Source organism: Phaethon aethereus (genome assembly GCF_964289735.1).
Source record: "Phaethon aethereus genome assembly, chromosome: 1".
In the NCBI taxonomy this organism is placed as follows: domain Eukaryota; kingdom Metazoa; phylum Chordata; class Aves; order Phaethontiformes; family Phaethontidae; genus Phaethon; species Phaethon aethereus.
In genome coordinates, this window is record NC_138575.1 from 37,822,102 (window position 1) to 37,848,975 (window position 26,874).

The following is a 26,874-nucleotide window of genomic DNA, read 5'->3' on the forward strand; positions in this document are numbered from 1 at the left end:
TGCAAGAGCTCAGCATGGTTTGAGGGAAGGCCTTCACTCGCTAGTGTTGTAAGAATTCATTAATACGGGAATACAATCCATGCTCTTGTTTCAAGGTAGCAAAAGGTATGATTTTTCTTCCCTTCCTGCACCATTGCTACTAACTTAAATCAAACGCGTGAAGCCGCTCCAAATCCCATCTGAACGACCTCTCCGATTTATTGTCATTTTTTCAAGGTAACTTTCCCCCCCGGTTACCGCCTAAACTGAAACACACATCTCCTTTTTCCTTTGCGATGCTGGAAGAGCATCCTTGCTTTTCCATGACAATTTCTGTCAAAGCACAATGACCAGTTCAGACATGCCCCTGTTGAAAAATGCACGGCTCCTCAAAAATGAAAGTTAAAACCTACACGGTGTGCAATGGAAATGAGGGCTGCAGCCAGCTGTGGAGGCACGAAGGCATTTTCCAGAACACAACGAAGAGTGTCTGAAAGGATTTGGATGAGCTGTGCTTGCTTTCAACATCTGCCAATGTTATAAAATACACACTGTGAGTGTTGCGTAAATGTGTATCTCTCAGCTGAGGAGAAAGCCTACAAACAGAAGGGACAGTAATTACTAACCCTGTATCATCCATATCTATTAAAAGCAAATACAAAGAATACCCTTCTGCCAACTCAGATGTATGTTTTTCAGTGATACGAAATACACAGTTTAGGTCTGCTCATATAGGACTGGTTTTCCTTGGGCAATTTGCTGAGCAAGAGGAAAAGGTGTCTGGGTCCTATCCGAGTTCTGCTCCCCCCATTCCAATGAGAACAGCAGCTTCCATAACCCCTAATATAATTCAGCTGCAAGTGAGTAGATCAATAAAAGTTACACAGCATTGCTGCTCTGTAGTTGCATTTGCCAAATCAAATAAAACATATTAGTCATGTCGACTAATTTTGCATTACCTAATAGCTACTTAATTAAATGCAGTGTCCAAATAACCTATTTATTTGGTGAGACTGATGTCCTGAATAACTTTGCCAGGTATGACATAGATCCTAAATACAACTTGTAGAGCTGAGACCTAGAGTCAGACACATTTTTCAAAAGTGTGCTAGGACTATCAATAACAGCAGTTTTGATTTTCACATCTTTTACTTTAAAGAATTCTCTGTCACCAATGAGTTTCTGGCCTCTGACACTATGTGAATGTTTTTGGGTGTTAGTGTAAAACAAGATAATTTAAATACAAAAATTCTTTTGTTTTCCAAAATCTTAATTAAAAAAATGTTGTGGACATTTTAGATTAATGGCAATAAAGTCAATGGAAATGTCTTGATCAAGCATAATATAAATATTCAGATTTCTGATGCCTATAATATACAATAATCACAATCAATTGATGGGATGGAGACAATAGAACTTTCTTTATAAAATATCCTGAATTGTTGAATTAACTTATTTTTACACATTTGGGGGAAACTAATTGTACATGTTGATTTTTGGTATAGGAAATAATGCCTTAGAAGTCGTCTTCAGGAAATGTGATCGTAGACATTTCTGTAATATTTTTCAGATAAGGTGGCAAAGATTAAGAGAGAAATCAAAAAAGTCTGTAGAACTACTTACTACAGGAAGCATTCCGTTATCCTATCCTCTCTCTATAATCTTTGGATTTCTGTTTGGTTAATGTCATGCTCAGTCTGAGATTGTAATTTAGAAAGCTCATTTTTATGATCTAAATTGCTCCCTTAATATCAAGGGTGATGGATTATAATGTCCCCATTTTCCCAGTAGCATTTGACAATATTATTAGAATTTGACAAACATGATATTCTTTTCTTGAAATAAAAAGCCCACATAAACACACCAACTTAATTTATTTAACCAATAAAAATCTTGCCAAAACAAATATGCAGTTAAAAATAAAAGGAAATAAACCGTATTTGGGATCTAAATTTCCATACACCATTCCAGAACAAATGTATCAAGTAATCCAATGTGACTCTACGCCAGTAGCAGACAAAAGCAAAAGAACTCATGGCAAAGAGGAAGAAATTGCACAGAACTGTGGACGTATGTAAAAACAATGAACGACAGCTAAGAGTGCTAAGCAGGAGTATGGAAAAGCCTTTACTGCATGAATAGAAAAGATGAATGTAATGAGAAAGCCATAGGATACTAATAAGGAGGTGGTAGAGGATTTCAAATACTTTATAAAAAAAGAGGATTCCTATGATTAAAAAAAGGCAAATACTGCAAAAGTCACTAACAGGCAGCTGAGAATTAAAGATGTGAGTTGCCTTGTAAGGAAAGAAAAAAAATAATAATTTGGTTCTTAGCAATGGATTTAACTTCTTTTAGTGAAAGATAACCACTAGAAAGGAAACAATCCAGAGGTGATTCTAGCACATTATGAGGACACTTTGAAATAAGACAGTAATAGAAGAGCCATACTATTTTTTGACATGACTCCTCACCTAGTCATTATCTAGAAAACTTGTAATTATGCATCCAAGTATTGGCTAATGCCTTGAAAGCAGTAGCTGTGTTTGTTTGTTAATAATTTTGAAGAACAGCTTTACAAAGGAAGGCTCCAAATGTCCTGAAGGGTGGAAAAATGAAGTGTCAAGTTCTTTGAAACCTTACTGTAACTCTGTTGGTAAGGCTGGTCCTGGCTTTCTTCAACAAAATATGACATTCAAGCCTACCAGACATTTGTATCCCCCATCGAAGTGTGGCTGAGGTGGTCAGGAACACAGCCATTTGGCAAAGAATTTGTCAATACTTAGTATGTTAATGGCTAATTTTATAACTAAATTGTTTATTAATCTTGGATCATGGCATGGTTTTGTTAGTTAGGACTGGAGCAGGGAAGGCCCCTAGAACTAAACAGCCATAGGAATCTACTGATGACCATGCTGCCAAAGGGAAATAAGGTCTCAGACTGGCCAAACAAGTTTCACATCCCACTTAGTGATCCATTCAGTAGCTCCAGGGCTTGGCTCTCAGCTGGAGCAGCAAGTGTTCAGACCTGGAATTTCCTGTGCTCCAGCGAGCAGTCAGCCAACAGCGCATCCATGCACTTGAGTGAGGAGATGGGCAAGCTCTTCCACCGTGCCCTGGGAGCAGGTTCCGGGAAGGGGCTCCCATTTGTGAAATACTGAATACAACTTCTAGAAATTCTCCCCAAATACCAAGAATAACTACGAAATTGCAACATGTATGCATCCAGGATATGGATGTGCCTGCTTGCACATGACACAGGATGTAGATACATACTATGGTATAGCCCTGCTTTATTTGGAATACATGGAGGTGATCTGTATAGTCATTTTACTACTAAGGAAAGCATTTGTCTCTTTATGGCTGGGTTTCTTTGGCTATCTTACAAATTCCTTCAGAAGTATATTCATTCTGTTTATCTGTTTTGACTCAACCTGAGTAACAAAATTTCTTTCAGTCTATGGCTTCCCAACACAGCCACACGTGCAGCCATACAAATACTTATATCAAGGGCAAAGTTCTCTGAATTAAATAAGAAGATATTTCATTCAGAAGATATGAAGATTAAAATATAATTTTCATAAAGCAACAAAGATGAGCACAACATATAAGGTAAATCAAGACCTCTGTACCAAACAGTTCTTCATCATGATCTCTTCCATAAAAAAATCTCTAATCCTTATGGTTTATAGAAAGAACAGCCTGTAAAATTACGGAGTGGTCACGCTTCGTCTTTGCGAACAGTTGTGCTGGACGGTCTCAGAAGTACGTGGCCATATTGAGTCTCTCCTATGCTGGTCTGAGTTAGCTACAAATTAAGGTGGTAACGCTGGCAGCGTAACTGTGGCAGCGTCAGAAAAGAATACCTATGTAGTGTGCTGGCCTCCATGCTACTTATGTGAGTATAGCGAGTATATCTATTTTTATAATTATTTTCTGCATTTTATAGACATTACTGCAATGCTTGCTACACAGACAGAGGCCACCCCTAACGCAAAAGACCTAACATGCATTCAGTAAATGGAAATTCTCCTGTAGTAATAGTATCGCTCCGCAGCCCCAGGGCTGCAATCTGGAACGATTATCTTAAAGAAGGATTCACCAGAGCCTGGGGAAAGTATCCAGCAGCTTCACCTCTCTGTGGCAGCAGCCAAAAAGAATTCTTTTTACACAGGGGAACACCCTTCTCCTCTCTGGCGTTGCTTTGTGATTAGTAGATCATCTGTAGGCTATTAGGTGTCTGGAAATAGTTCCATAATTTTCTTACAAGCTGAGGGAGAGATAAAAAGGAAATGATTAAAAGATGTAGGGAGGTTTATGGCAAATAGATGAGAGAGCAGCAAAACAAACAGACTGCAGTGCAATGAATATTTCTGACATTCTTGACGGGTATTTTTATGTTATGCATCCTGCACTCAGGAGGAGATACTCAGGAAAAGACTTTTCCCAAGAGTACAGCTGATCCACTATCCACTGCAAGAGCTCTGAATCAAGTAACACTGCTTAGAATCACAATTATTTTGCTTCAACACATCTATGCCTTTATTTCTAAACCAAAGTTTCTAGTAACAAACATGAAGATTGCAGTAAATTCTGATTAGAAGTGCAACATCACTGATGTTCCTTCATCCTCTGACCATGACCTCAGGCTGTGCTAATTGTTAAGACGGTAGCAGCGACAGTCAGCATTGGGGTTTTTCAGTGTAAACAACTCTCAAGTAAAATCTCCATCATGGTTTTGGTATTTCCTACACTTGACAGAAAAAAAGCCATATCATGAATGCAGTGTGTTACATACCATGCAGGGAAAAAATCACAGGTGCTGTCTGAATAGATAATAATTCCTTTAGCTAATAAATAATATTTATTGTGTAAGGGAATGAAAGACACATTCAGTTTAACACACAGAGTAAGGTTGATTTCCCAGGCCAGCCACATACTTCCTGTGTGAGCTGGAAAAGTTATTTAATCTGTCCTGACTCATGCTCAGTGGTAAGTATGAAGGGTGTGGGAGCTGCTGATAAGATTTTGTGAATATCATGTATCTGTCTGTTGATACACTGCTAGCTTTAAGACAGCAATAAATTCAAGCAGTGGACAGCAGCTCTTTCTCAGAAAAGACGTTAACAGGTTCAGCTGATTCAATTACCAGTACTCAAAAGGGCAATGCAAAAAGAAACCCCATTGCTTTCAGAATGTGTTTGGACAAGATTCAAGCAGGAAAAAAGCAAAAACAGCTTTGCTGGCTTGTTACAGAGGAGTCATGGAAGCATCTAAGCCTCTGGTTGAGAGTATCTAGTACATGTCATAGGTCTGACATTTTCAGCATTGCTACTTAACATTTTTGTCAGTGACCTTAAAGATAATGTGACATAATTATTGATAGTTTGCTAATGACAAAGAGGATGCTCCACTGACAGACAGCAGCTGGGATTGCTCTTTCAGTTGACTGAACAAAATAAAATGTGCATTAACATGCAAATATACAAACAAAATGTGTACTAACATGTAAACACATGCTCACACCTATGCAAAAAGGAACAGGTTAAATTTACAAGGGGCATTCATGCTGGAGAACAAAGTATTTTTCAATTTGCTGGTAGATCTAACTTCCTCATACAGCCACGTCCTAAAGGAACATAGGCTTCCCTTCTATTCCATAAAAAAACCCAAGCAGGTACTAGAGGGAAGGTTATTACCTCTGAGTGTAACCCATTCGTGGCCACAACAGAAATACTCTCTTGCCTAATTTCTTCTGTCCATAATTTAAGAAGGAGCTTTTGAGGTGTTCACATGCGTATAGGGCTTCATTGTGCTTACACAGACCAATACAATGCATAGGTTTTGTAAAGTATTACAGAAAGTATTTGGTATTAATCCATCCTTTCCTCTAATCTAAATTTTCACTGTTGATATCAGTATCTATGTTCAATCCACTATGAGGCAAAATTCTCTCCATCATGACTTACCATCAGGATGGACTATAACTAGGAGTAAACATCTGACACTAGTACAAGCTATCACATGCTTGATCAAATCAAAAGGACTGATGCACATCATTTGGAATGAACGTGAACACTTGGTTCCAGGAGGTAATTTAATGAATCACAATAGGTCTCATGAGCATTTTCGTTGGTAATTAGGGCCATAAAGCTTCAGGGAATGATTTCAATCACCCACTGCCCATCACAAAATAACATAATTTAATAATAAACAACAATATAACAACCACAGCGCAATACAAAGTTAGCTTAACAGCTAACTAGCATTCTTAACCTGCTAGTCAAAAACATGCCCTCAGAGATGTCCACATACACTGCTCCACTTTCTGACTCAAAAGCGACTTGAATTGAAACTGAGGCACTACAAACATACCAAAAGACAGGCAAGCACTTTTACTCAGTGCAGTAAGAATACATGTAATAGTACCAATTGCAATCAATGTGCAACTACAGTAAGTCACATTGACAATCAAATCGGTGTCACTTAAAAGGATCCTGGATAGTTTAAATAGTTTAATTGCTCTGGTTTAGCTTAATAAATCTTTTGCATTTACAAAAGGCGTACATCAAAACAGTGCGAAAGATTATCTTCTGTGTTTAAAAGACACGCCTGAGATTCAGGCACGTATATAGTTCCGAATTTTGGTATTCAGCAGATCTGAAAGAGTTTTCAATTCTGCAATCACTTGTATGACTCATTTCCAAACCCATGTGTCTGGCAATGCTGACCAGACTAAGTGTCAAAGCTGGTGGTTGAAAAGATATGTATGATAAATGACAAAACGTGAAGTATTCAAATAGAACAAATTTTAAACTAAGTCACCGATATTTAAGTATGAAACACAGAATAGCCTTCTGAGAAGATACACAGGAGACTGCATTTGACCTAAGAAACCCCTTTTAATTAGTAGAATTGTTGCTTATTAAAGTATTTTTGTACCAAATTTCATAAGATCCTGACAGCAGGTCTCACCAAATTCCCAAGTGTTCCACTTGGTTCAAAAAGCATCACAATGTGTAAATAGAATATATATGATACTAAAGTTATAATAATCTCATTTTTAGTAGCAGATGAAATTCCCAGAACACATTGTTACAGTATTCTAAGATTAATTTGCATTCCAATACCATGAGTTGGGTACTATTAGAATTGTATGTCCAATTTTGTCTGACACAGTTAAAGACGGGTGTTATTAATCTGCAGAGAGGACAGTGGATGACGGAAAGCTAAACACCAGGCATTGTAATAGACAACGAAAGAGCTGCAGTAAATTTTTTTTCATGCATCTCAGCAGATCAACAAATATAAGATTCTGTAATGTAATAAGAAGAGAAAAATATTTAAGAATCAAGAAAGTTAATATGTTTTGCTTATGAGAGGAGTAGCATCCAGTCTTTTTTCTCCTGATCTACAAAACAGAGAACAGCAAATTAAGATTAGCAAAAAGGGTGGAACGTCAGCCAGAAACATCTTTTAAAAAATTTTTATATGTTACACTTAATACAGGTGGCAGGGTTGCTATCAAGCTGTTACAAATACAGAAAGCCTGTAGCATGCTCCCAGTTCTACTGGAACACTACACACCTGGAATAGGAAAAGACAGATAATCAGCAGGTACAAGCTAATATGAAAAAAATAATTAAAATAATGATATAATCTGCTTTTTCTTAAGAAACCATCATTTTACACAAACAGTATAAATGACAACACAAACAAACAATACATAAAACACTTCTTCCTAAGAGGTGTAATAGTTTATATTCCAAAATATTTACCATGACTGTTCTTAAATATTTTTACAATTTTTTATGCAACTCTTAACAACAACAACAACAAAAAAAATCACACAGCAACAAGTTGTCATTTTTACTCACATGCAGTAATCATCTATTCCTGCAGTACTTTTACTTCAGAAATTGGCATTATTCTGTGAGGAAGGGTAGACAAATTTACTGCTATGGTTTTGATTAAACAAAACATCACCTATTTTTCATTCAATTTAACTTATCAGGCATTCACAATGTTAAAAGTGGCCCCCCGTTCAAACTGAATGTTTACAGTAATCTTGTTTGGTTAAACAAAACAGTAAGATTTGCAGGAAATTAGTATGCACATACAATCTAATACATACTAATTTGCTGCTTTTAAATGTGATTAATCACAATTCTTCTTACTTGTCTCATCATTGTTAATGGGGAAATATGGCCATATGACAGTTTTCCTCATTTTCCTCATTTTGGTTACAGGGGTAATGATGACAGTGGGATGCTTTAACTCACATTCAGATGTCACATTCAGACAGTGTCACCCAAAACACTTGCTCCCTTTTCCTAAGAAAGACAGTGTTATGGGACAGTGTACTGACTCTCATTTCACAAGAAATTTCAATTGTTTTAGTTCAGGCAGACAAGTAGATTCAGGGAATACCAATATGCCCACAGCTCACCATGTACAGTAAATAGGTAGAGATGTCCAAAGAACAAAAGGAAGTAAATCATTAAAGCTTACCTAAGAAATACCTATGCATAGTCAATAATTAATTGACTCATTGTCCTAGCAAATCATCCATGTTCTTATGAAGGTATTTGGACTGGTCTGTGAATTGCCATCAGGATTGAAGCCCAGAATGAAGCACTCAGGCAGGAAAATTCTTAGGAAAACGCTTATTGGTTAAGCATGTAAACAGTTCCACCGAAGACAAGAGTCTTGGGTTTTGGTTGTGGTTTTGTTTTTGTTTTTTTTTTAAGTAGGCCTATAAAAATCAAAGCTTTTGAGAATACACAGACCAATGCATTTTGAAAGCGCAACAATGTTACAGAATCATGGATTTGATTTTACTGAACACAGGGGTGAAATCCCAGCTCCTTGGCTGAAGGCAAGGTAAAGTTTGACCACCTAATTCAATCGTGCCAGTATTACACGCAGTTTTAAAGACTCTCATTCATTTATCCAGTTCTGTCAAGTTAGCAGCCAGTAATTGAAAAATGATGTAGAAATAAAGACCTTAAAATAATAAATTACTTAGCAATCCTGCACTTTTTGCCTCATCACGCACATATAAAGATTTATACCTACAGGTACAGTGTACAATGCTGTGCCAGTGGGACCCTGTTTGCTATATGATTTGCAATGTATCTCACAGCAAATGAACCCCAACATACAAGGAAGGACGCTCAAATTTATGAGGTGTTCTTTTCCCTTTTCCATTACAAGACACACACAAAAAAAGATCAAAAAGAAATCTTAGAACATTCTCTGAATACAGCCGCAGACTTTCGGGAAAAGTCTGAAGCAAAGACACCACTTAAAATTATTTTAAACAGTAAGGCAGTAAAAATTTATTCTCTGTTCCCATTCTTCAGAATTTTTTTCCCCAAGATTACCAAGTTTAAAAACTACAGACTGTAGGAACTCAAGAATGTTTTCCAACTCCCTAGGTTTGATGGAAGGGCAACAGAACCACGCTGCATTACAGGTAGGCTGCCACCCCTGTACAGGATTTACAGCAACCAGAATATGGAGAAACAATTACTGCAACAGAGACCAAAACCTTCGCGAAATGTTAACTTCGATAATGAATGGTGTCCGCCAGAAGCAAGCTCCCAGGCAGCGTTCAGGAAGGTTGCCTGGAAGGCTTCTGGGTTTCCGAGGGACGCTGCTGAGCAGCTGCTGGTGACAAGGCTCCCCGGATCCGACTGCCACCCTGTCCCCGCGTTTTTGCCCTGCCTCTGTTTATCTTAACTTCTCAGCCAAGGATTCACTCCGGCTGCGGCTGGAGAACACCACGGGAAGCTGCGCTCAGGCAGACGCGGGTCGCGAAGGGCGCAAACCTTCACTCCTGCAGCAGCAAGCAAAGAACTTCAGGCTTCGCAAGGAAAAGAGGAGACAGTCTGCCTCGCTTTTTGTTTTTTCAGACCGCATGCAGCACCGAACCTCCCCCCGAGGGCCGGGCTCGGCGGGGGCGGCGGCTGCTGACGGCCACCTGCAGATGCCCAGCGGCGAGGCCCCGGCCCTCCACTCTCCCCGCTACTCCTCGCCAGTGCCGCAGTTTGTCCCCTCCCCGCCGGCAGCCCGCCGGGACCCCGCGCCGCCTCCTGCCCTTTCGTGCCGTCTTCAGTGCCCCAGCGGGGAAGGAGCAAGACCCCCCACCACGGCCCCGGGAGGCGGGGTCCGGCCGCCGGTCTCCCCGCCCCCGGGCCGTGTGTGCGGAAGCCGCCTGACGCGCAGCGCTGCCGGCGCCCGGGATTGTGGGAGCGGAGGGGGGGCGGTGGCGACGCGAGGGAGGGGAAGCGGCCGGGGCCGCGGCTGACGGGTTCCGGTGTCGGGCGCAGACGTGTCGGCCGGGGCCGTGGAGGGAGAGGCGCTGCCCCTGCCCCCTCGGACCAGCGCCCGGCCCGGAGCCGGCCTGGCGGCGCCATGTCCGGCACCAGCAGCCCCGAAGCCGTGAAGAAGCTGCTGGAAAACATGCAGGGAGACCTGCGGGGCCTGAGCCTGGAGTGCCGGAAAAAATTCCCCCCCGTCAAGGAGGTGAGGGGCAGGCGGGGCGGGCTGGGCTGAGCTGAGACGGGCCGGCGGGCGCCGCTCCGCCGGGGCCTCCGTTGCTGCGGGGCCCGGCCGGAGAGGAGGCTGCTGGCGTGCCCGTGCCCCCGCGCCCTCAGCCCGGTACCGCTCCCGGTGAAGTCCGTCCTTCATGGCCGCGGGTTGCCGAGCGCTGTCTGTGCTGAGACGTGGCTTTGCCTGTCGCGTTTGCCTGTGGGTTGTTGTTTTTAATGCGTTATGGAGGCGGGGGGAGCCCGACGTGGGCCGGGGGAGCTCACCTCAGGGAGTGGGGTTGGGGAGATAGATCATCCGTTGACAGGGGCAAAATGGGGGCAGCCCCGCTTCACGCCCAGCGACCTCCCGGGGAAGAAGAGGCAAAGTTTGGCTTGGCTGTCTCGGCATCTCCTCAGGAAACTCTCCTGGGGCGGGCTGGGGGCTTGGGCGCACCGGCGGGCGGGCAGCTGGCGAGCGCCTAGCGGGCAGCGCTTCGGCCGCGGCTGGCCGGTGGGCGAGGGGGGCGGCCCAGCCGGCGAGGGCTGTGCGCTGCCGCCGCCGGGGCGCGGCCCTCCCTCTGGCTGCGGTGGGGCACCTGGGGGGGGCGCGGGGCGTCCCAGATCTGGTGTCGGGGCTGTGTCTTACCCGTGTAACGAACGCACGGGCTTTCTGAACTGCGACTCCCGACTCGGCGTCCGTCGTGTCTCCCTGTTGCGCGTCTGTGTCTGCCGGTATTAACTGCGTGGATCGCTGGGGATCGCTGGCGTACCCCTTGCTTTTGGGGTTTTGTGGCTTTCCAATGGCGTGGTTACAACGGAGGAAGCTTGGGAGACAGAGGAGTTTAGGTAACTTTTTTCTCCCTTTTTAAAAATTTCACTAATCTATTTATGTCAGTAGGATGGCATGTTTTATTTTTCAGACCTCCGTTTACTCTGTCTGCAGCTTGAGACTTCGGTAATCTTGATGAGCCGGATTACTTTAACTGGAGGGCAGGTCTCTCTAATTTAAAGTACACGTTTTAACTGTGTCTTTCTCTAATGTGTTTACACAGTCAGTTTAACTTTTTCCCTATCAGTAGTTTGTCACTTGCCATTTTAGAAAACATTTTTTCTAAGCGATAGTGAGAGGGAAAAATACCAATATATTAACTCAGATTAAGCTGCAGAACCAGAAAGGTACCTAGGAAAATATGGTAAAGACTCTGTCAATTTGGAAGGAAGGAATTACGTATGTAATGTGACTTTAGTTCCAATTAAGTGATAGCATGTTTAATGTTTTATGAAATATTACACACTTTAAGAGATGAATTGAAGCTAATGACTGTGCTTGTTTTGAAAGGCATGAAGCGTCATGCTGTAGCATAGCATGTTATCTGTGATTATAGGTTGCAGAGGGATGGCAGTGTATTTGAGAAATTGTGTGTGGTCACAGAAAACAAGAGAAAGTTGTGATCAATTCTGAGAAATTGTGTGTGGTCACATGTAAATAAGAAAAAGTTGTGGTCAATGGAAAAGAAATCTCTGTGTTTTGAAAGGAGGTGGGGGTGCTGGTTCCACTTTCTCCTGTGTATTACTGTGTGACCAAGTTATTTGGTCTCTGAACAAGTTTCCCCACTGTGTTAATTTTTACTTTCTTCAAGATCTACAAAGGAAATGGGCAATATAATTCTCAAGCTAGTATTTTTAGTAATGCTTCATTATATTTGCCATGCTGAAGGTTAAAGTAACCGCTGCATGTGCAGTCCTTGACACTTGTTCAGCACGTTTATCATATTCTTGTGTAAGTATGACTTTTCGTGGTGTTCCCTTTTAAACCTCAACAGCAATTTACTTCATTAAAAACGCTTAACAAAGTTTTCCACGGTTGTCTGGAGTTGGGGTAGGTTTATGGTTTATGGAAGGTGCTTATAAAGGGATGGGACTCTTATCTGCTATGAGTTGTGGGCTCTTACAGAGGTCTGAGGTGAGAGCAGTCCTATAGTAGGATGTATGATACAGTTGCAGGAAACAATCTTACTTCCTCACTTTTGGAAGCCTTTTGTTTGTTTGTTTTGTTCTAGTTCTAAAGGGAACGGGTATCCTTTTTTTGACAAATCTCAACTGCTAAACAGGTATTTTATTTGCTTGCATTTGGTCTGATCGTGATTAGATTTGGCTAGAGTGGTCAGAGGAATGGCATGGTCTTACTGATTTGTAACAGCATCAGCTTGTTAAACCATGTTTAAACACCAGCTTTTTAAAACAAATTCCTACTACTTATGATCTCGCTTTTTTACTTGCTGTATAACTAGACTATTTTCATCACTAGCACATGCAGTGTAATTTATGAGTTTATCTGGCAGCTGATGTATATGCTTCCATGTCACTTAATACATTTACCATACTGTGATAAAGGTATTAAAAAGCTCCTAGTCCAAAATTAATAGTTATGAGCTGTATTCTAGTTGCTAGATTTGATAGGTACTTTATGAAGGTAAACTGCTTCTAATAATCTTTCCAATTTCTGCCATAATCTAAAATTTTGCTCAGAGCTATTTGCTGTTGTCAGCTATTTCTAAAACAATTTGTCTATTTGTGTCTTTATTTTTATATTAATACTGTTAAAATTCTGCAAAATGAATTTAGTTGATAGGTTTGCTGTTGATAAAAGTATTAGTGTAGTTCTCAAATCTACTTGTCGCTCAGATGATTAATTTGAGTGAATCCTTTTTTAATCAATACTGTAAGGAGTTAGAAAGTGGTATGATGAGGAAAATAGAGCCTGTTTTTTTTTTAATTAAACAGGGTTTTAGTTTTTGCTTTTTAAAGATCTTTCCAATGTATATGTTGTTACAAACTAATGCCATATTAGGTATAGAGAGACCAAAACAGTATTAAATGATTCTTTGAAGAGGCAGGTAGATGGCAGCTGAAGAGCTTTATCAGATTTTTTGGGGGGGCTGTGGAGGGTGTGTGGATGCAGCAGAAGAGGAAACAGCTGGCTGTGGGATCCCATGGAATGTGGGATTTAGACCTTATCCTCAGTTAGGAGCTGGAAGCCTATGAAGTTTTCTTAGTAGGTCACATTTATGTGGAAATCATTTAGTTTTAAGTCTAGTCACTTGCAGCAGTGAGGTTTTTGCTGACTCTCTGATAATATATTAAGAAACACTGAAATGATTGAGTTTCTCCCAATGTTAAACTTATGAAAAATATGTGGTAAACTTCCATCCCCTTAGTTAGAAAGAGCCTTTAACTAAGAAATAACAGAATATATTGTTGGCCCCAGTGCAGTCCATACCTCATCTTTGCGCTGTGTGGAAAACAATACCCAGGTAGGATTTTCCTAGGTGGTACCACTTAATACATTGAGAATGGGAACTGCAGAAAGAATCTGTGGGTTTGAAATTGTGTTGCTGATGATGTTTGGGGATTAACTAACATGCTAGACTTATTTTTCTTAAGGATGTAGGGAAATACCTGTTACTATTAGACTACAGACCCATGTCTGTTTGTTGCTAGGTGGTTTTGACTGTTTCTATTTGATAGGTGGATAAATCCTCTGTGATTTATCCTATCAGATCAGCACCAACTCCAGAGCTGGCCTCTCTGTACTCTATACTAAGCATGAAAGCTATATACTGTGACCAAAGAGTGATTTGGTGGTTATGTCTGTGATATGTCAAAACTGTTGGTATTGGCAGATGTACAACTAATGACATTCCTGAAAAATGTATTCTTATTTTCACAATATATTTCCATTTCCCCGTTATAAAAAAACAAACACCCAGCAGGGATGTGATAGAAGCTCTCAGGGCAAGCATAAATTAAACAGTAGAGAGCCTGAAATTACAGAGGATGAAGCAGTCTTTGGTACCAGTGTAAGAAATGCTCATTTTATCTTAAGGAATCTGACATTTCTCCTAGAAAACCCTTGTTTTTAATACAGTGGGCCCTAAGCATTGCTCTGTATTAAAGCATTATAATGCTTAACTTCGAACTTTGGACTGAATTGTGTGGCACACACATAAAGCCTTATAGACTATTGTGATGTGGTAGTGACTGGAGTTTCAGTATCCTGTGCTGGGGGTGTGGGAAGCTCTCGTTTGTGAACTGGAGTAAGAATTTTGTCATATCAGAAAATTCGAAGTAGTTTAGTGTGCTAAATACATTACCTGCTGTTTCTTATTACTGAATGAAAATACTGTTCTGTAAGCTGCATCTGATTTGGTTAGATAATTTCACTGGGTAAGAAACCTTAGAAACGCAAGGGAGAAAATATTTATTTTTAACAGAAATAATCGAGTTAAAAAGGAAAATAAGCATACCCGAAAAGTTCTTTTCAGCCTGAATTCCAGTTGGCTGTAACTCCTTGTTGTTTACACAGATCCAGTTCAACAGTCTCAGCTTCCTAGTAGGCTTGTAGTCTCTATGTTGATTCAGTTTTTTTCTTGATTTATAATTAGCAGTAAAAGCAAAATGAGCTTAAAAAAACCTGTGCACAGTTATATGCATGCTTGTGCTGGTAGGAGAGGGGAAGGGAAAGGGCAGGCGGCATTGAGGCGGGTGGGGACTGCATCCTCCCGTGGCAGGATCCCCTTGGCCAGGCTTGGACCTGTCGTGGGACAGGGTGTGCCCTCTGCTTAGCAGTTGTGTAATGGATTGCAGGTGTCTGTATGTTTTAGGTTGTTTGCTGCTGCAGTAATTTGGAATTGTAGGGCTGGAAAAATTGTGTTCAACTTCCCTCAAGCTGGAAGAGCAGCACGGTTTCATCTTTAAATACTTTGGTCAACTGAAGTGCTCTCTTGAGACTCCTGAAAGATAGTTTTTGATAGCCGTTTCTTTTCCAGAGCTGTGTTTGAAACAGCAGCATTGCTTTTATTTACTGAGTTGTGTATGCCTTTGGCATACAGACGTATTTTTGAAACTGTATTGTAAATTAAATTGCATTATCTAGGAAAAATAATAGAATACAATTTTGCAACCTTGTTTTCTGTTGTGGTTTAACTGCAGCCAGCAACTAAGCACCATCCAGCCACTCACTCATTTTCCCCTGGTGGGATGGGGGAGAGAATTGGAAGGGTAAAAGTGACAAAACTCATGGGTTGAGATAAAAACAGTTTAATAAGTAAAACAAAAGCTGCGCGTGCAAGCAAAGCAAAACAAGGAATTCATTCACCACTTCGCATCAGCAGGCAGGTGTTCAGCCATCTCCAGGAAAGCAGGGCTGCATCACACCTAACACATCCTCCCCCTCCATTCCTTCTTCCCTCAGCTTTATATGCTGAGTATGACATTGTATGGTATGCAATATCCCTTTGGCCAGCCTGGGTCAGCTGTCCCAGCTGTGTCCCCTCCCAACTTCTTGTGCAGCCCCAGCCTGCTCCTGGGGCAGTGGGGTGGTGTGAGAAGGCCTTGACTCTGTGTAAGCACTGCTAAGCAATGATGAAAACATCCCTGTATTATCAACACTGTTTTCAGCACAAATCCAAAACATAGTCCCATATTAGCTGCTGTGAAGAAAATTAACTCTACCCCAGCGAAAACCAACACGTTTTCCTTCTTTAAGTAACTCTACTTGCAGGCAAGTAGCATTAGAAAATTCTTCAGGTAGAAGTTGAAGAATCCAGATTTGAGTGACTTCTGGGTAAAGCAAACTTTAAGTTATTTAATTATGGTAGAAGTGGTGTGGGTTAGCAAAGCCAAGAGATAGAGGATTTGCCCTTTCTGAGGGGCTATGTGTTGTCTTCTGTGAACACAGGTTTTATGCACACATTTTTTCCTTCAGGAGAGTCTGCTCCTGTCAGCACTGAGTTGCAGACATGACAGTTTTATTCCCTGGGTTAAGCCATTCTCATTTTAGAATGACATGCTGATCCTCAACACATCTTAGGGCTAATGCCAAAAAATTAGTTGGGAAGCTTTGTCTTTTTAGGGAACCTCTCTGATGTCATTGGGTAGCTATATGAAACTAAATATGAGGATGTATTGCAAAATTTAAACATACGTTAAAAAGATAAAGCTCAGTTAATTAGATTATAATGTCAAAGTGATCATTAGGATTCCTAATGTAACTGGAAGGAACAGTAAAAAAAAAATATGTGTGAGTATTAGCAGTTTGTTCTGTAACAGTAACAATATTTCAGAAAATCTGTTGAAGGTAGTGTAGTACGCAAATTGGAGAATGCTAAGAAAGCAAGCAACGTGCTGAAATGCCTTGTGATTTGGGCATTTGAGTCACTTGATGCTTTGCTAGCGTTGAATGGTTTCTGGGAGCTCTGTGTTCATGCTACTCCTGCAGTAAAAAGATGAGCCAAACGGATCTGGCAAAGAACAAACCTTTGTAGGTAGACCATTTTCTGTAGGAGCAACCATGTTTTTGGATTTTCTGCTTTATTTTTTAATTAAAATGGATTAAATAATTCTGATACTATAGGTTACAGAGAACTTAACCTACACTGAACTTTCCAGGTTGGTTAATTTTCAGGTCTTCACAGCATTAGTTCAGGAGGATGCAAATACTGTAGAGTTTTTTGTTTTCTTTAATAGGTATTCACTTAACTAATAATTTGAAGGTTCTTTTGAAATGTAGAAACTATGCTCTGTAAAATGCATATTGTCATAATTAGGCAGCTCGCACTCAAGCATGTGTTTTGTGCATGTGACTGGAGATTATTCTGTAGCATTCTTTAGCTGCCATCCTGTAGCTGAGCTGGTAACTTGAAAGGGTGATCCCTAATATTTCCTACAGTTCCCTTTATAATTCCTGATCTTTACTCGTTTCTGTGTCTGCTAGCTTCATGTTTGGAATCCATTAATTTTACAATGTTTTATTCAATATTGATCTGTGTACAGTAGTATTTTTCAAAATTTTATTTTTAAAAATGTACTGTTACATTTCTAGGGAACTGTCATCTATTCAAATGTGTTCTAAGCTTCAAGATTCATGATTTATAAATGTTATGTCATCATAACAGTCTTTGATAAGAAATGTCATGTGTTCAAAAATTATTCACATCATGCATTATAGACCCAATTTCTCCATCATGTAATACCTTGCAATTTAATGAATGAAAAAATGACTAAAATTTTCTCTATCTCCATCTATTTGTAAACTTTTCGAGTTAGACTTTGGTGCAGGATTAAGGTCCCTAACTTCATGTGTTTAAGCTCCCTTCATTGTGCAGACTCAGTGTGTTATGGAAATACTGTCAATAGAGCCGCATAGCTGTTCAGAGGATCTTTTAGCCAGGGGATTGATTTGCTCTGTCACCTACACATTAGGTATCTTTGCTACTTGAGATACATTAATGTTTTTTCCTTGGCTTCCTGCAGCTGGTCCAGAAGAGCATGGAGTCTTATGCTGTCTGCATGTAGTTGTTTCAGATACGGAGGTCTAAGCTTAGACCTCTGTATTGAGCCCCTACTAGTGGGTCAGCTGAAAGGAGAGGGCTTTAAGAATTAAGGAGCTTTCAGTAGAGACTAAATCTCCATTGTAATGTGAGTCTAAATATTTAAATTTGTGCATCTTAATCTCTGAATCCCCATCTGCCTGCTACGGCTTCCTGAAGATGATACAGGAAACCTGTAGCAGAAGTTGGAAATTCTTGGTGACTCCAGTTCTCAACTAGTGCCCAAATTGTCAAATGTTGTTTCTTTTTACCAGGTGCCAGCCAAACAGGCATTGCCGTTTCTGGCTGGGTGTCTCTGAATATAGTATTTGTGGCAAAGCCTCAGGAGTTTTCTGGTCCCATCTGTTCTGATCAACAAGCTGAAGGTGAAATTAGTTTGAACTTCAAGTGTAAATCTCCTAAAGCTCTGAAACAGGGTGTTTGGTTTGTTTTGTTTTTAATGTAGAATGATGATTGTTGCGGCAAATGTATGTCATGAAAATTCAAGTGCTGTATTTCAGTGATTTATAATCAGTTGTGTTGTACTTGACAGATCACTCAAATCCGTTAATGGTAGACATGGGCTCTCTCGAGATGCTTATACACTACATATATATTAAAATATTACATATATAAAATATGATGTGTATGTATATAATTTGTGTAATAAAATACAAAATATGGAGTACATTGATTCTCTCTGGCTGTGGAAGAGAGAAGTGTAACAAGAATTTGTTGCTAATTGTCTGTGTTTCTTCTGTATCAAGCCTTGGTTAGTTTTTTTATGTCTACATCAGTGCTGCTCAGTAATGAGTTGTTTTATGTTATTCATTCTGATTTGTTCTGTTGATTTATATGTGATGGTTTTTCCAGCTGAGGTATAATATTTTGATTGTCAAATGAAAACTCTTGATATTAAATATTTGTATTTCATTATCTTTACCTCCACATTCATGTCAAGTGCAGTGCCTCCAGAGGCAACAGCTCTGAAGCAATTTAGATAACACTGGCACCTCTCCTGGCATTATTGACTATTAAACTTCAGGATTCTGAATTGGCTGCTGATACTGCAAACTGACAATTTCAGAAGATTAATGGACCAGAAGAGTAGTCACTCCTGTCAAGTGAAAGAGCACTTCTAATATGAGGGCAACTAATACAGTTGCACTAAAGCTGGAAACGAACAAAGTTGTGTGTTTTTAAAAAAACAAAACCTGCAATATCATAAATCTTGAATTGGTGGAGAAAGTGTATAATAGAATCAGTTAATGCTTTTATTTTTTCTCAAAGCATTGGAGCCCTGGTAATTGAGAATGGCACCATCCTTCAGTAGGGTCGAGTCTAGCAGGAATTAGTTTGGTGTCTTCAACTGTTGTGTCTGTTGTTGGGATCAGAAATGTACACTATTTCCTTCACTGAGCACAAGTAGATCATGATGTAGAATAAACCAGAGCAATTTTGCTTCTACCTCAGGTAAAGTGTGAACAGCTGAAGAAACTACTTTGTGTATGAATAGAGTCTGATGGTCTGTTTGCAATTTTTTGTCTTTATGTGCTAAATAAAACTAGTACAAACAAACCAGCAAATATATTAATTGCTTGATTTCAAAAAGAAAAAGTTACTCAGGGTGTTCAACAGTTCACACAGATCACACATTCCAAACTTAAAAAATTGGAAGACTGGCTGGTTTTAAAGGTTATGGGATAGTGACAGTGGTTTACCAAACTAGGAAAATTTCACTTTATAGGAAAATTAGTACTATTTTATCACGATTTGTAAGATTCTGTGGAAGAAAAATTACAGTGAGAAACTTGTGCAGGAATTGCAGAATATGAAGTGATTTGAAAGGAGCGTTATTACTTCTGTGTTCCCTGCTTTTTTTCTTTTACATATATCTAGGATGGAGCACACATCTGAACAGTGGTTGCTTTGTGTTCACTACAGCCTTCATCTAGGAAGCTGTGGACATTAACAAGACCTCCCCTTAGTCTTGTCTTCTTCAGGCAGAAAAAGTAGGGACTCCCCTTGACCTGCTGCCTCTGTTCTTGCGAATACAGCCCAGCATGCAGTTGGCCACCTTTGCTGCAAGGGCTCGCTACTGGCTCTTGGTTCCACTTTGTTGTCCACCAGGACCCTGGGTCATTTTCTGCAAAGCTAGCCCCCAGCCTATACTGATGCATGGGGCTAGACTTGGCATTGGCCTTTGAACTTCATGAGGTTCATACCAGCCTGTTTCTCAGCCTATCTGGGTTCTTTTGAATACACTGCCCTCCCCCCCGTGCCACCCCTGGTATGTTTGAACAGTACCCTGAATTTTGTATTTGTCTGCAGCCTCTATGCTTTTATCCAGGCTGCTAATAAGGATGTTAAATGGTATTAGCCCTAGTATCTGTCCCTGAAGAGCACTACTAGTAACCGGCTACCAGCTGAACTTTATACTATTTGCAATGACCCTTTGAGCCAATCTTCCAGTCACTTTACTGTTCACTTGTCCGTATCTCACCAATTGGACTATAAGGATACAATTGGAGATGGCATCAAAGTCTTTTCTACAGTCAAGGTATAAAGTACGTAGTGCTCTCCCCTTACCCACACAGCCCACCTTCTCATTGTAGAAGGCAGTTGGGTTGGTGAGGCTCATGCTAAATTCATGTTGGATGTTGCTTACTATTTTCTTGTCCTGCATGAAATGGCTCCCAGGAGGATTTGTTCCATACCCTTCCCAGGGAATGATGTGAAGCTGACTGGCCTGTAGTGGTCTGAATGCTGTTCCCTGCCCTCCCTTGAGATGTGTGTGGCACAGTCATCAATAACCTTCCCCAGTCACCATGACCCTGATAGAGGGTGGCCTTTCAGTGACGTTGGCCCTTGGGTGCATGGGCTTGTATGTGTCCAGTTAACTTAAGTACTTGGGTCGCATTCTCCCTGCCTGTATCTGCCTTTACAGTGGGTGGTGCTCCATTCCCAGAGACTTGTTCCAAGCCAGTAGAATGTGAGCAAGCTCTAATCAAAAAAAATTAAATCATCCAATATAATAAATCCGTAGGAGTGCACAGTGCTGTCAGAGCAGAACTGGCATTTCACCAGTTTAAATCACAGGTAGAATGAGCATGTATAAACAGGAAGGGTGTGAGTATGGATTTTACTCCTGGGGAGGAAGGTAAAAATACAGAAGGCAAGTACAGTGCTTTTTCACACAAATGGAGTATACTCAAGTGCTTTCATGAGGCTCATTTAGTGTGGAGCTTTTTATGAGTGTGTCCTTTTCCAAATAATAGTTTAGCAGTACAGCACTGGTCCAGAATGTGCTTTTGCAAAGCAAGCCAGAATAACAATGAAGTGAAACTGTACTTTAGACAGGAGGATCTCTTATCTAAACTATTAGGGTTAGTGTTCCAGTTGGAAAGGCAGATAATGATGTATAGAAAAAAAATTTGCTCTTTTTATTTCATGTAATAGATGTGGAAGTGACTATAGATGACATGTATTACTCTCATCCAATCTTAGTAAAAGGTTGGCAAACAATGTAATGTAAATAGCAACACAGACCATCATTCCTGAAAGCATTCTTGAGAGTTTTACTTTTTAGAAGAGAGAGATCAAAAGCTTGTGTAGTAAAAGCTGTAAACCTTACTGCAATTTTGGTATCTCTGGAGATCGCAATTTGCTCTAAGCATACAATTGAAACACAAATAGTCATTCAAAACGTTAGTGGTAGAAATACTTTATTAGTCTTTTGTAACAATACTATCACATTTAGAAGTTCATACAAAAATAAATGTAGAGTTAGGTCAAACCTTAGCAGAAATTAGCACATGCTTGCTTGTTTCATTAAATATCTTTATGTGTGTATGTAATTGTTTAAAAAAAAAAAAAAGGTGCTGACTTCTGGTCCTAATTGTAAGATACCAGCTTCTTTGAAGATCAGCAAGTTCATCCTTTCTAAAACCTTTTTAAAAAATGCCTTTTTGAAACTTTTTAAAAATTGCCTATATGGTAGAGACAGTGGGTGTTCTTTTCACTTTCTGAAAAGGTCACTGGTAAGAGAAGATTCAAGGTTACAATTTTGTGTCATTTCTCCCTTATGAAAAGTTGTTAACTTTTTCAATGAAAGGAGCGTAGCTCTTTCATGTTTACCCCAGAGTCAGGGCGAATCCATAGGGATTACTGTGGAACAACTGATGTGCTGTTGGATCACACCCCTGCTGATCCCTCTGGTGTCTTGCTTGCTCGTCCATAAGCATTGCCACATTGCTATAGGGCTCCATGATGTCTTTGCCTGTGAGAAGTAAACTGCTAAATAAGTATACACTTAACATGTTCAAGCATATGCCATGCTGTTATTCCTTGTGGCCATTCTTTTCTTGGGCTGCCAGGTAGTATTGTCATCATCATGGAGATAGCTGTAGTGGTATCTTTCAGTAACCTAGACCATTCATTGCAGTTGGGTTTGAGAGCTTCTACAGTGTCCCTGGAAGACAGATGTGCAGAACTGATGCCTGTTCTGAAGATGCATTGCTGCTAATATGGGTGTCTTGCCTTTACGTTGTCCTGAACAGTAGCTAGTAGAATTGCATACCCCAGTTATCCTAATACCTCCAATATGCTATTTATGAATTACAGAGATCTTTATAGTCTGTGTACGCATATTTAATGTTACCTGGGTGTTGGAAAATGTTGATTCTGCTTGAGGGTGGGTTAAGTCTTTGCTTGCTGAGTGCCTGGGCAGAACTTACTTGTCTCTGTTACCTGGTTGGTGCTTTTGGCCCTAAAGAAGGTTTAAAATTTCCAAAAATTTGGAAGGTGTGCATAGCACGTCTGATGACAGGAAGACTCAAATTCTTCACTGTTAGAACTGAGGACTGAGAAATCTGTGAGGGGGGGAAGAGTTTTGGATCTGACAAACTCTTAAAGCTGGCTTTGAAAGTCTCTATGAATTTCCACGTCCCGGTCTCTCTTGTGCATGGAGTCTTTGTCTATAAGGTAGCTTTAGGGTGAGGTTCTCAGGGAACTGTGGGATTCCTTGGAGACGAACTTTGGGGCCAGGAGGTAGATACTATGCACCCACTTCTTTTCAGTCTACCTGAAATTGCACTATGTGTGTCTTGAGATATTTTTTTTTTTTTTAACATAAATTCTCCATTTGCCTTGCTTTGGTTTCTGTGAAGGGTGATTTCCATGTAATCAGCAAATACTTGGTAAGTTCCAAGGAAGCAGAAAGATGATAGGGCAAGTGCCTGAGCCCAGAGCGTCCTGTTGAATTTTGCTGTGAGATTATTGACTGCTTGTTTAAAGGCAAATCAAAGTATCCAGATTGACTTGAATATGTCCTATCACTGAAAGTCAATTTCTGTTCTTCATCAATATTTCCCTTCCCCAAACTGGGTGCTGTAGTTGCTTCGGGAAAAACATGGAACGAACTCAAATAATGGCAAGTGTGTGTCTGAGACATTTTATTTCAGTTCATTCCACAGTTATTAAAGTAGCAGAATAAGAAATCTAATTGACTGAAGGTTTCAGGTACACTTGAGCTTTGTTATGTTACAGGAATTATGTGTGTTTGCTTCTTTTTAAAATCAGGTAACTTGCTCATTAGACTGCTGTTAACTGCAGTGCTAAGGGAAACTCTAATAATGTTACTTTTAAAAGCAGTGACTGCTTTAAAAACATGATGCCTTATATTTGTGTGAAAGTAAATTATCATGTTTATACCCATGAAAGCACCGTATGATGCCATCTCCTTGATTAGTGTTTTTATAAGATCCTTTTCTAATGGGGCAGTGTTCTGGAGAGTGCTGTAATAATTTCAAATTGATGTAAATCTGTAAAACTTAGTATCTATTAATAACTCTTTTAACTTGCCAAGTTAAATTGATGCAACCCAAATGCACTTTTATATTGATGTATACAGAACAGCCAGATAACTGTTTATAGTCTCATTTTTTTCTGCTTGTTTTTTGTGATCGACTGAGGTAACTTTTTGTAAATGTTAATATATGGTCTTTTTTACATATATAGTGTAGTATTGGTGGGTTTTTTGGTGGGATGTGTGCAATGTAATTAGTTTTAATTGTAAACACTTTGAATTGGGATTCTAAATAGAAACCAAAGCATAATGCAGGTAATTATAAAACTTCTTATATCTCACAGAGAGAAACTACCTGTTCAAACTATCAATCTAAAAAGTCTAGTAGTTGTTGTGTTGTTTCACCTTAATTTTTTAAAAATATATGTTATTTTATATAAAGCTAGCATAGAAATAACTAACTGGGAGACATTATGTTAGAAATAATTTTTTCCTTCTTCATGCAGAGTGCACGGTGTTTGTGAATGTCACGCATGTGGGCAAGCTTAATATTTCTTTGATTCAGAGTGAGTTTGTCACTTCTGGCAAGAAGGAAAAGGATTGCCAGTAAATATGATGAGGTTTAGTTTGAAGATAATTGAAGTTGGACTGTGACAAATCCTTCATATTAACTAAGAGGATCAATTTGTTGTCACAAGACCCGCCCCTAATTAGCTGACAATTTATAACTGAAGAAGAATGGGGATTGACTTAAAATTTAGACACTTCAACACATTAAGTTAACATAATTAAAATAAATGAGAACTGCATTTGGCACTCCTCATTTTAATTATGTGAAAGATATATTTGCATGTCGCTTTGTGCTCATTTGAGTATGTTGTATGTTAGTTCAGGCACTGTGGATATTGTTCTGTCTATATTTTTAAAGTAGAAACACTACGTTCAGCAAAGCTTAAATTCACAGATCTCATTAATGATGGTAAGGCATTGTTTATTCTTTCTATGTTTGCATTGAGAAATGGAAAAAAAAAATTGAAAATTTCAGTTCCACATTTCCAATTTAGCTATTTTGAGAAATATGTTTATTAAATCTTAATTAAAATATTTAATTTTGAATTTGTACAGTCATCTTAACCTGACTTCCTGGGAAATCTTGCTGGACTAGTGTTTTGGTAGAATGTTGCTGCTTGGTAGAACTTCATGTACTGTTGCTTCCATAATTCTGCTGCCACAGCTTGTCTGCTTCTCTAATCTGTTTTATATAGTGACGGCACACTTCTTTAAATAGTTGTATCAGAGGAAAAATGGAAGTGTTTAGTGTGGGAAGTACACAGAAATAGGAAGCTGAAATAAAAGGGGAAATGTACTTTCAAATTTGGCAGAACAGTATTTTCCAGCAATTTGTGTCCTGTCCTTTGGAAAAACTGGTTGCATTTGTTTCTGGTGTGCAGTGTATTGAACATGATTTCTTTAATTGTTTCCAGAGGTTTATAACGTGTTAATGGAATTTAAAAAATTGAAAGGTGCCGTTTGCAATGTTTTTTTGTGTTTGTTTTTTTTCCAAAACTTGTCAGAAACAACAATTTTGAAATGCAAATCCTCAGTGTTATATTTTCAGTGTGGCTTGATTTCATTGAGAACATGATTTTAGTGGTTTATGCTGGGAGAGAATTGCTGTTCCCTCCCAGCTGTATGGCATCTCCTTGGTGGGCTGCTCAGCTCTGCAGCACCTGCTTATCGTCCAGCCAGTCTGTGCGCACACATCCCTCAACCTGCATGTCTGCAGCCCCGGCCCTGCTGAAGGGCTGTGTGAGGGAGAGGAGGATGCGGTTGCTCTGTCAGGGCAGACTTACAGAAAAAGGGGAGGAACTGTTGGTGTGGGTTGTGTGGCGTGTCGGGAAGAACGGAGAGTATTGTTAGGAAGGCTTCTTCATGGTACTGCCCTGGGATAATTTGTCTAGGGCATTTAGGATAGAAAATCCATGGGAAAATGGGTTTCATTCTCATACTTGTTGTTAGGGAAAGTGTTAGCTTTCAGATGGAAAATACTGCTACCCAACTGGAAGAACAGAAATAATATTCAAGTGTCGTGTACCACATACAGTTTATTAACTGGATTTCATTGCTTAAGTGTTAAGTATTAAGCATTGCTATAATTACTGATGTTCTCAGTTTCTTCAGCATTTCAACCTGATGGACATGACAGATTATATATCATGGCAATTGTTTCACAGTTTGAAACTGTACAGAAACTATGTAACAGTTTTTTTTTTGTTTACTAGTGATTTTTCTTCGTATTTATAGGACTGGAAAGTAATACAATGAGAATTGTGATTTCTAAAAATTCTGAACCACAGAATGTCCCCCTTCCTGTGGAATTCTGGAAGGGAATTCCAGAAGCTGCAAAGATTTCACTTCTGCATTAGCTCTGCTTACCAAAACCACTACAAAAACATTTTTGCTCTGACACTACACATTTTTTTTTATTTTCAGTATTCTTATTTCTTTCCAGATATTGATGTATGAAGTAGCGTCTAAACTATTTATTTTCTTCTCTTCCAGGCTGCTGAATCAGGAATAATAAAAGTGAAAACAATAGCTGCACGGAACACTGATATTCTGGCAGGTAATTATTTCCAATGCAATGGGAGAAATAAACTTGGGTTATAGATCAAAATGTCAAAAAGATGTCTTGGATATGTGTAATAATCCTACATGTCTTCTAGTATGTGTTATATCAGTGATGCTTTACTTTCGGGCACCCAGAAAAAAATCCAGTAGCATGAGAATTTTTTACTATTACTTTTGTTCCACATTAGTGCTATACTGAGGAAGATCTCCATTTTCAGTTGCGGCTCTACAAAAGTTATCATCCATTTAGAAAAATAGCATGAAGTACTTAGACTCCAAATTCTCAATGTTTTATTCACTGTCTGCATTCACCACAGCTGTTGTTTGAGTGCTCTGTGTGGACTTCTGCAGCATGATCCTCATCTGTGTGTTTAGTATGAGAGTCTAGCCTTTGGAGACTTCTACCTGTCAGGCAAAAATCTGTCTTAATCTGAGACAAGGTCATTCAATTTAAGATGTACCCTTCCCTTGAGTGACAGGAGATGTCTTGTGAGTTGCAGCTTTGTAAGTGCTTAAAACAGTATCTCTGACTTTCTTCAGCTTTATTAAAGAG

At 39.7% G+C, this 26,874-nt stretch overlaps 1 protein-coding gene across 3 annotated transcripts in view; it reads left to right on the plus strand.

Annotated features, from left to right (window-relative positions):
• Positions 1–10,398: 10,398 nt before the first annotated feature.
• MON2 (MON2 homolog, regulator of endosome-to-Golgi trafficking) overlaps positions 10,399–26,874 on the plus strand; it is a gene marked incomplete at both ends in the record, with an annotated part of 74,601 nt that continues 58,125 nt past the window's right edge. For all 3 annotated transcript variants that reach the window (XM_082003137.1, XM_082003138.1, XM_082003139.1), the window contains 2 exons: positions 10,399–10,509; positions 26,253–26,316. In XM_082003137.1, the coding sequence (XP_081859263.1) occupies positions 10,399–10,509; positions 26,253–26,316 (175 nt within the window). The remainder of the gene's footprint in view (positions 10,510–26,252; positions 26,317–26,874) is intronic.